Source organism: Xenopus tropicalis, chromosome 7 (genome assembly GCF_000004195.4).
Source record: "Xenopus tropicalis strain Nigerian chromosome 7, UCB_Xtro_10.0, whole genome shotgun sequence".
NCBI classification, from domain to species: Eukaryota; Metazoa; Chordata; class Amphibia; order Anura; family Pipidae; genus Xenopus; species Xenopus tropicalis.
Window position 1 is genome coordinate 40,925,358 of NC_030683.2, and position 10,891 is coordinate 40,936,248.

Here is a 10,891-nt window from a genome sequence, read left to right on the forward strand (position 1 = left end):
GGCTGACAATCCGCCCAGTGTGACCTTGCCCTTAGTGTTAAAGCCACAAAATGCTTAGGGCAAGGTCACATGAGGCTTATTGTCAGCCTGTGTGTTCGGTGCATATATGGTAGATTGGCGAGACGACTTTCAAAAAACTTTTACCTGTTGTCTCGTCGATTGGGCAGGACAGAAAATTTTGATCAGGCTCCGTTGAATGCATCCAAGCAAAGGCAAGTGTTTGGGGCTGAATTGTCAGATAGGGGTAGAATTCCTATTGTTTCTAGTTCTACCTCCATGTCTGACGATTCTGCCCTGAACGATGATGGAGGGTACAGCCACTAGTGGTCGCAGTAAAGATTGTAATTGTAACGTGTATATCCACCTTAACCCTTGGTGGGTTCTTTTTTTTTTTTTTATCTGCCTCATCATGGCTGCCATTTTTTATCTGTTTTGTAAACAAACACCCACCCATTCAGTCTCAGATCCCATTGTTTTCAAACCGATTCAAGACGTTGTCCAAAATGTTGTTAAGGGCTCTGGTACATGGGGAGATTAGTCCCCCGTGACAAATCTCCCTTGTTGTGGGCGACTAATCTCCCCAATATGACATCCCACCGGCGTAAATGTAAATCGCCTGTGGAATGGCATACACGGCGATGCGATCGCCGATGTTGCCTCTCGAGGCAACTTTGTCGATTTCCGCAAATTGTGCCGCTGCGTATGCCATCCCACCGGCGATTTACATTTTCGCGGGTGGGATGTAATATCGGGGGGTTTAGTCACCCACAACAAGGGAGATTTGTCGCGGGCGACTAAACTCTCTCGTGTGACAGAGCCCTTAGAATGAAAGTAAATGATTTTATCCAAAAATGGCACAGACATTATGAAGTCCGTTTTGTTTTTTGTGTGTTCCCTTTTTTTATATTGATTATTAATATATTATCACTTGTTGGTATTAGAGGTTCACTTCATTTTTATCCTTTATTACATGTAGAATTTTGACTTTACACAAACATCAATGCAGAAATGATGAATTTATAGAAAAACACTGACCCATAAGCACAATGGCAGAATGCCGTGTCAGCACATTTGTCCTGAGCATTATCTGGCTGGTCTGAATGATCCTGTCCTTGGAGATACAATGAACATGGCTAGCGACGCATGGCCCTCTCCTCCTGTCCCAGTGTGCGTACTTGAGATATGATAATCCCCGGATTTGCAATTAACTCACATTCAAAGAGATAAACAGAGTAAATTCTAAAACTCCCTCCTGGGAAGCGTATTACATCTTCTGGTTAATGAGTAATGGTATTGCGCAATCACTGTGCTTTTGCATAGGCGGCTTTTGTTCTTGCACTTACAGATAGATTGTACTGCCATCTTTTGTTGGCTTGTTAGATGGGTAAATTTAGTGCCATGATGTGACTTCAGCAACGCAAGCTATAACTCCAGTGATTGCTAATGTACAGGTAAACTTAACTCAGTTGGGCTCCTGTGAAGGAAGTGTAAATGAGGCAGGGTCTTGGGCCTGGCTGGCAGCTTTGCAATTATATATTTATATTGCACTGACAAATTTACGCAACTCGTAACTTGAATCAGCCCCTGCCCCAATAGAGCTTACAATCTATGGTCTCTGTCCTTTTGCACCAAGTCAAAAGTATATTAGCCTGTGTATGTGGCCCACAGACTGACTTGCCTGATCAACATCTGCCTGAAAATTAGTCGGTCAAGTTTAAAAATTCTGGCAGGGCAAAGGGCAGAGCAGCTCAGTAATGTGGTGCTTGCCTGGCGGGCTTGCATTTGCCTTGCTGTGAGCTGATCTCTTAGTCCATGGGCCAAACAGTCAGATCAGCCCAATATCACTCAGCTCAATGTAGGCATATTGAGGAATGAGCGGATCTTTAGGTGTATGTCCAGCTTTAGAGAAGGAGCTTGAGGGCAGTTAAGTTAGAAATTATGTATAACTAGCAACAAACTAGATATTTTTTTGGTTCGTCATTTGGCTACAGATGGCATGCAGGATTTGTGATGCCACCCCTGACAGGGCTGAGGCTGCCCAATAAATCTTGAATGGCTTCCAGTACTTATCTGGCCTACTTGCACCTGAGCAGTAAGGACAGATATGTTACAGACTCGGCTTTGACCCAAAAATTTGTTTAGAACCAAATGTGCACTTCATTTTATTTTCTTTTGTAAGAAGAAATTTTAATATTATTTTGGGGAACATGGAGACCCACCCATTGGTCAGAGCTGTAGCTGCGGGTTACCAGTACACACACAGGTCTGCTACAATGCAAGCATTAGCACTAGTTTTGTCACTCCACAGGTATCAACAAGGTGTCCCAGGTGTTAAGCTGGCAATATATGCACAGATTTTCTGTATGGTCTCCAAATTATCGTCCTGGTCATTTAGTCGATCGGACAGGTTTGAACATTTTGGTTGGTTAATGATAAAATCTGCGCATGTGTTGTGTAACTGACGATATTCTTGGGGACCTACAATGTAAGTCACTTTCATACAATTGGTGTCTGCCAACTATTTTATATTTAGAACATCCTCTGATTTGTTATTTTTAGTACTTTGTCCTATAGTACTTTGTCCTATAGTATATTTTAGTACTTTGTCCTTTGTCTTAATGTTAGTTTTAGATCGTTGCATTTAAACATACGACTGAATGTCCCTCGAAAGAAGACTAAAATGTGAATGTGTATGGCCACCTTAAGAGGATATTTTCATTGCATCACCACAGATGTACCTTATCCTATCAGTAGTGCTTTTGTACAGCACCCTTGAAATGATTCCTGTTGGGACTGGATGGAGGTACCTTTACTCAGATTTCTCCAGAATGTTCCAGGTGTGAATAGTAAATAATAGAACAGATATCAGAGACCAGTAGTACAAAATGTTGTTTCTCCTGGCATTATGACTGTTTACAAGGGATCTGCTGCCTGCTGGGTAGGATCTTTCGTTTGTTTGATTTCAGTAGCACGTGTGAGTGTTCCCATGTGTGTACCAGAAAGCTGAACATTAACCAACAAGAGGAATTGCAGATCAGGAATTGGGAGTCTGCACAGTAATTCCGGTGGGTTGCATCAATGGGTGCAGCAGAATTACACTGATAGAATCACATTCTAATATTTTAAAGGACATGTCAACCCCAAAAATATTTTTTTTCTTAATAAAAGAAAACTTAATTCTAAGCAACTTTGCAATATACATTCATTCATTACATTTTTGTATTGTTTTTGTTAGTTATTTGGCATTTGAAACAATGTAACACAAGACAGCAGACTGACAGACCTGCCTTGCTGGAGGAGCCTGACCTTTGCAACATTGTTTGAAAAGTAACAACCAGGAGTTCAGCAAATGCTGCCTTTTTTAGCAATTACATTTACAAATAACTTTTAAAGCACTAATATTTTTAATAAATTGATATTGGAAAGTTGCTTAGAATTATGTTTTCTCTTATCAGGCAAAAAAAATACTTTTGGGGTTGACATGTCCTTTAACTCCCACTACAGAAAGTGACGCAATCCTAATTCTGTAAATGTTAGCTGTACCTTGCACTACGTATACATTGGTGCATATGGCTCAATTGCAGCAAGTCGCATTTGCCCTGAGATTTTGGAGAAAAATACTGCATTGTAGGCAAAAAACTTTTGGTTGTAAATCTCTTACAATTCCATACTATAAGATTGGTAAGCTAAAGACAGCTAGCAGCTATCCCTGCGACCAGTCCTTTTAATATTGTGCTCTTTCACTCACATTTGTCTGGCCAAATTATTTAGGTGTGACCACCAACTTCAAGATTGGTTTGTAGTCCCATATTCTCAATATAATCATCTATCAATCATGGTTTCCCCCTTCAGCTCTGATGTTATCAGATCAGTGTGACCTTGCTTTGTTGTCCATGTTGTCGGTAGTCCTTTTGGCTAAGCCAAACAGCATGTCATCGGACCTTCTTTCACAAACAGCCAAAGGCGAATCCTGACCTGTCACTGCTTCTTAATGAAACTGGCTAAATTTTAAAAAATACAGCAGTGTAATTAGCTATAGCCCAGTGGTAAATTCACATTGTTGACATTGTGTGTGTGTTATCTATTGTATGGCAATCTCTTCCATCAGGGAATTTCTGCACAATGCCCACACCTTACTGTAGATAATTCACACAGCGCTGGAGCCTTGCCGCTATCTCCTTGCAGCCTGATTGCACATCTGACCTTGCACAACAAACACCGTTGTCTCTCTGCTGCGCCTGCAGTTTCTCAGGGTGCAAGGTGAATCTTCAGACAAAGCTGCACGTGTTGCAAGAAGTACAATGCCTATTTCAGAGTTTGTTTTTGATGGAGTTTACAACTGTTTTCACCCTATAATGACTGGCATGTGTATTTATTACAGTATGTGGTTGATAAGGGGATGTAAAGGCCTTATCTCTGGGTCGGCCTACACTAATATATGATTTGCATTGAAAACAAGAAGGGAACTGTTTTTGCTTGCATGTCCGCTTTAGGTTCACACACCTTTTCACTGGGGCTTTTTTTCCTCTGTGGGGTCTTCAACATTGTCAGAGGCCGTTTGCGCCTGTATTGGATAGTTTGTTTTCTGATCAATTTAAATTTAATGTGGTCGCCTTTAAAACTAGACATCTCGCATGATTAACTCACACTTACTTCAGGCCATCACAGTTTCTTAAAAAGGGCCGCATCCACGTAACCCTGTCGGACTCCAGTTGGACAGTCCTGCTATAAGCTCCTTGTTGATTAAATGGTGATCAGATGGCTAATTTGGCCATAAAAAGTTTAGGGCTCACTTGGCAGCAAATAATACACTTTAGTAAAACTGCTTTAGCCTGGTGCCAGATGGAAGTCATTTTGTGGTGAGCGAAAATTCTTTGATCCTTTAAATGTTAGAGGATGTCTATCCCAAAATGTTATGTTTTGTTTATAATGACTGAAAATGTAATTTAAATCCACTTTCCAATGTTCGTTGTAAAAGGCAGCCAAGGACTATCTCTTGAGCCACGGCCAAGCAGCCCCCGCAAGCCATGTGAATAGGCCTGATTTGCTGAATTTGTTTATTATCCATTTGTAATACCGCATGTTCCTTCTCAGCCATAGGGAATGCCTACGCAGTGTTAAGTAACACAGAGAAGAGGAAGCAATATGACCAGTTTGGAGAGGAAAAGGTCAGTTCCTCACGACATGGACACTCCGACTTTCACCGAGGATTCGAGGCCGACATATCTCCTGAAGATCTCTTCAACATGTTCTTTGGTGGTGGATTCCCTGCTAGTAAGTAGCTAGATCTTTCATAGTCTCTCTTAATTTTCAGGTCATTTCATATGTTCTCTATAAAAATGACAATTACTGTCTGAAGTATGGTGAATGCTCCTTTTCATTTATATTAGATGTTAAAATAAGTAACCTTGATTGGTTTTTGCTCAGAGACGTTTCAGTCCCATGAATGAATGAATGAATGAAAGAAACTTGCTGCATTTATGACTACGCTGGCCCTAAATCATTTCTGTTTACTTTCCTGCCAGGTAATGTTCATGTATATAGTAATGGGCGAATGCGTTACACTTACCCTCAAAGGCAAGATCGGCGGGAACACCAAGGAGATGTGAGTAGGAATGTCTTTCATATGACCATGCTCTGTGCCATTGAACTCACAGCTGCCATATTTTCATATTTACCCCTGATTATATTATAGTTGGCAGGAGCCTTATGGTTTAGGTTTCTAGATGTCTGTGTATTTAGAACACCTGTTTTGTTTTTGTTTGCATTGTTACTTGGAATAATATCTTAAAAAGACAAATGGCCATTATCATTGGGAGCAGTTTGCCTGACTGTAGTGTACATCTCATGCAAGTATTTGATGCATTGACATTCACTGACTCCTTTTAAAGGCAATAAGATGGTGCTGAACTACAGACAGTCAAACTCATAAAAGGTGTTAATTGCCCCATGGCCCACCTCTAGACTCCCCAAGTATAGGCAAGCTTAAAAAAAGGCAAGGCACTCATGGAAATAAATGATACATTAATCATACATTTATACAAAATTTTTCAAGCCCAGCTTAAGTCACGACTGAAGCACAAAATATCAGCTTACGTATTTGGGAATCTTATTCGTTTTCAGTAGAAATCAGTAAATTGGGCAATTGCAGACAGATACACTGAAGGCTACTGCCCTCACATGTTGCTAGGTGAGGAGAGACGGTAGAGCTGGACTGGTTCAGAGTGAAACCCACTGAAGCACATTGGCAGATTACAAAATGAGAGATTTACAGTTGGTATAAAGGCTGCACTCTGTGAAAGTCCTAATTCTTTCCTGTCTGTTTTTTCTGTAGGGTACCCTGGGAATGTTTGTACAGCTGATGCCTATTCTGATCCTGATCATTGTCTCTGCTCTGAGCCAAATGATGGTTTCCACACCACCTTATAGTCTCAGCCACCGACCGTAAGTACAAACCTTGTGTTTTACATTATCCTTTCTCATAAACTTAAGGGTTTAGGTTATAGTTTGTGTATACAAACTCTTGGGCTGTCCCTCCTTGGGATCTATTAAAGATTTTAGAAGAATTCCTATGTGCTGTTTTAGATACTCCTATAAGCTTAGCATGGAGGCTCAAATAGAGTGGGACTTGGGGGTGAGCACTAGTCATGTGTGAGTGAAGAAAAACACAACCCACACCCGACCCTAACCCACAAAATCTTAACCCAAACTTAACAATAACTCGTTAAATGTTGCCGTTGTATTACAACTTAGATTTCTATATTTCCACTCTGCACACTACTCCGAACCCAACCCAACCCATACCCACGTATATCCACTCTGCACACTATTTCTGCATGCACCTTAAAATCCAAGAGAAGGAAACTTCAGGAGCATAGGAAGAGTGTACTTCCCCTGTCTGACCCTGCATCCAACCCTAACCTGCAATGGTTGCTCCATTGTTAACCCTTACCCATCTCACCTAAGGGTAAACCCACATGTTGCGGGTCAACACACACATCACTAGTGAGAATGTATATTCTGTTTTATATATTATTGGTGCTATGGTAGATAGCTGATACGGTAGTGCTTTCAGTGAGGAACACTTGCCAAATATTTTACCTCCAGTTGGGGGCTTGAACTGAAAAAGTCAAGACAAGGACTGGCCTAAGGTGCAAAAATGGGTTCCATAGAGATTATGTTATAGAGCAGCAGTTGTGTGTCAGAGGCAGAGGTAATGATGTAATATATATTTTCCCTGCGGGTTATGTGGCGGCGCTAACTGTATTCCACCAGAGGGCACCCTTAATATGCAGCCAGTTTCATCTCTATCACACTCTGCTTCTTCATGGTCTAATGCTAGCCACTCATTCGTCATGTAGTTCAACTGACTGACCAAACTGCTTGATCTGGTGTAGTTGTACCTGCTTAACTTAACTAATGCATTGCCCCATGTAAAGTATGTTTTGGGTCAGTTGTTAATGCATGGGTGAGATGAGTTTAGAAGGTGCTGAACTTATGTGATTTCTGTAGCCTGACATTATAGAGGGATGTCCAACTCTTGTCAATTAAGCACAAAAGTTGATGGCACATAGGAGGGTCACTGCAGTCCCCAAAGAGAAAGCGACAGTAACCAAAACAATTCAGTCTTCTAATAGCCCCTCCCCATTCAACTAAATGGCAAATGCAATGTCTGTGTGAGTTTGGGACGGTATGGGAAAACTTATCCAATGCTACCAGCAGAAGATTCAACCATAGACACCATGTTTCCATTCTCTACAAGGAAAGCAGTGGTCTAGAACTGCCATGTGCAATTACAATGAGTGTTGGAAGCAGATGCCCAAATCTGTCACTGGGCTAGAGTGGGAAGAAAAAAAACATGTAGCTGGGAATTGTGTATTATGATCGATTGTGATATATTTTCAATTGTTTATGGAAAGAAATGTGCGAAAATGCCTACTTTTGTGCTTCTGCAACTAGCGCAGATAGAGGGAGAACCTAATGTTAATGGATTGCATGGCAGTAGCCTAAGGGTTTCCTTGTGTATTGCTATTTCACAACCTGTAAGCTTTTCTTTTACATTTATATTCTTCCTATTCCCTTTTTATTTCCATACTGGCCATCTAATGGGTAATTATTGTGCATTATACAATATCAGCTCATATAAATCTGGGTTTCCTTTCCTGTACAGGTCAGTGGGACACATTCACAGGCGTGTAACTGAGCACTTGAAGGTTCCCTACTTTGTAACAGACAGTTTTGATGAGGAATACACTGGCTCAAACTTGCGGAGTGTCGAGAGAAGTGTAGAAGACGACTTCATAGCCAACCTCAGAAACAACTGCTGGAAGGAGAAGCAGCAGAGTGAGTCAGGCCTGGAGAATCTCTCCATGTCCCATTATCTTTGTGATTTTTATCAAATATAATGGCAAGGGATACATAGCATTTGCTAGTTTACTCATTTATTAGTACTAATAGGACACACAATCACACAGCTTGACCCCTGCAGTTTAGTTTTTTTGGCAGCAAGGCTCAGTGAGCCTAGCACTGGACTATTTTTAAGGGTGATTACATTCAGGGCAGTTTGCCGCCGGTGTGAAATTGTGCTCTGCGTCGGTGAACAAAAAATACTTCCTTGTTGTGATGAATAGGAATTGCAGTGGGTAAATTATCTGTAACCATTGGAAAGGGCATAGTCACATAATAGATTCCAGTCACTTTATCTTTCATGTTTTGGTGCTGTTCCTGATCATACTTTCTTTTCACTCGCAGAGGAAGGATTGCTGTACCGCGCACGTTATTTTGGAGATTCTGACCTGTACCAGCGAGCACAAAGGATGGGCACTCCAAGTTGTAGTAGATTAACCGAAGTTCAAGCATCAATGCATGGCTAGCCTTTACTTAGCACGTCACATGGCACAGGTATTTACGCACAAGCTCATAGGATAATTGATAATCTTGCTTATAATCACTCGACTCTACATTATAAACTAACAAATGTTTTTTAGGCCCAATCACACAAGCCCTTTCTGGGTAAATAAGTCCAGCAAAGCAGATGCTGTAATTCCTTAGGGTAAGACCCTATGAGGCACCATATCTTGCATTAAGGTGGCCATACACAAGCTGATGTTACTCGTTCTGCAATAACTCTAATCAGTACATGATCGTTGGACGGCCGGTTTGCCTTACGATATGCCGTCTACGGACAACAATTATTTGAAAAGATGTCATCGTATTGTTGTCGTAAAATACAGAAAGATCATACATGCTCTGTGTGTGCCATATTCCTGTCTTCCCTGTGTGTGCCATACCCTACTCTGCCAGTAGTTCTGAGAAGTTTTGCCAGCATTTTGGAAATGGTTGCGACTTGCTGCACTATCCAAAAAACATGTTTTATTAAAGGTTATGTAATATGTAGCGTTCATATACGAGCAAACCCTGCAATAAGCAAATTAAGTTTCCACAAAGAATGTTTGTGTACTTTAGTATATGCTATATATATATAGTATATTTCAATGTACAGTAGTTCAAAGGGAAAAAAAAAAGGTTGGGGACCCCCAATTTATAGTGAGCAGCACCGTTTGTTTTAAACTAATACTCTTATTGAATGGAATCCATGAAAGTAGTCCGTTTGCTCTTTTTATATGTTAATGTTTAAAATGTGCTTTTCTTTTTTTTCCAGGTTTCTGGAGTAGCTAAAAATCTTTTGGCAATACAGAGCAAGCAAGGAGGGAGCACCAAATGAGCATTCTAGCCTCATTGCTAGAGGGACTTGTAATCCTGGCTCTGCTATTATGTGCCCCCACACCCCTTTTGTCTGTTAAAGGGTTTATAAATTAATAAATGTCAACGCACAAACCTATCGACATTACTTGAACTTAGATCCTACTAGGACTGGATGCAAACAGCTGCTCTGCTTCTTCCCAAAATTCCTTTGGTCATTGGCCCCCTCATTACACCCATTTTCAACATGATAAACCAACAGGTTCAGATGCTGCAGTGCAAGCCTGCAATCCCTCAGAAGGTGGCCTGTACTGAATCGAGAAGACTTTTAGAACAAAGAAGAAAAAATATGATTTATTTAGAATTAATTTATAGCTGTATATATGTTGTACTTTTAAACAAAGATAATTATGCAGATATTGGAATTAATCTATACATCCGATTTCTGCTCACCTAAATAAATTGTCAAGTGTGAACCCTTTTTTGTGTAGTGTTGGCTAAACACTTATTCACCTTCAATATTACTGCGTCTGATGGAACCAGGGCCACTCCGGCCATGAGGCAAGGTGAGAACAGCAGCAGGGAGTGGCCAGGTTACCAAGGGTGGCACAAAGCTGCCTCTGGTAACTTTAAGTGCCAAATTTTCATTTTTTAAAATGAAAATTCAGCTCTGTTAGTGCAGAGAGTGCAATAGCGCTGAAGACAGGGTGAAGGCACATGGAGCTACTAGAAGCAGCTACTTGTCATGGCAACTAAAATAGACAATGCTGTTCATTTACTGATAATTGTCTGTGTGTTTTCCTCAGTATTGTCTATGGCAGTGCTGTCCAACTGGCGGCCCGCGACCCCCCTCTGTGTGGCCCCCCACCTGTCTGGCTGCTTTGATGGCTTACCTTTGTGTAAGATTTAAATGGTATCAGTACTGGCCCCCTGCATGGTTAACACCTCAGATTCAGGCTGTAATCAGGCTGTATTGTTTAAAAATGTAATCCCCTGTGTTATTCACACCTTTTCAATCTCTGCATTGTTCTACCCCTGCAGTGTTCACACCTCAGGCTCAGGCTGTAATCACCCCCCATTGTTCACCTGTTCACACCTCAGGAGCAGTAGAAACCCACAAATAAACCCTGCTCACTATAAAAAGAACATATACTGAGGTGGTACTGCAATTAAAACGTTTTTAATATAT

The 10,891-nt window shown here is 41.0% G+C and overlaps 1 protein-coding gene across 1 annotated transcript in view; it reads left to right on the forward strand.

Moving 5' to 3' along the window:
- Positions 1–10,178, forward strand: part of dnajb12 (DnaJ heat shock protein family (Hsp40) member B12) — a 24,458-nt gene extending 14,280 nt beyond the window's left edge. The window contains exons 4-9 of the mRNA NM_001015991.2: positions 5,095–5,274; positions 5,526–5,605; positions 6,335–6,444; positions 8,171–8,343; positions 8,752–8,901; positions 9,662–10,178. Of these exons, the coding sequence (NP_001015991.1) occupies positions 5,095–5,274; positions 5,526–5,605; positions 6,335–6,444; positions 8,171–8,343; positions 8,752–8,873 (665 nt within the window). The 3' untranslated portion in view covers positions 8,874–8,901; positions 9,662–10,178. The remainder of the gene's footprint in view (positions 1–5,094; positions 5,275–5,525; positions 5,606–6,334; positions 6,445–8,170; positions 8,344–8,751; positions 8,902–9,661) is intronic.
- The last annotated feature ends 713 nt before the right edge of the window (positions 10,179–10,891 follow it).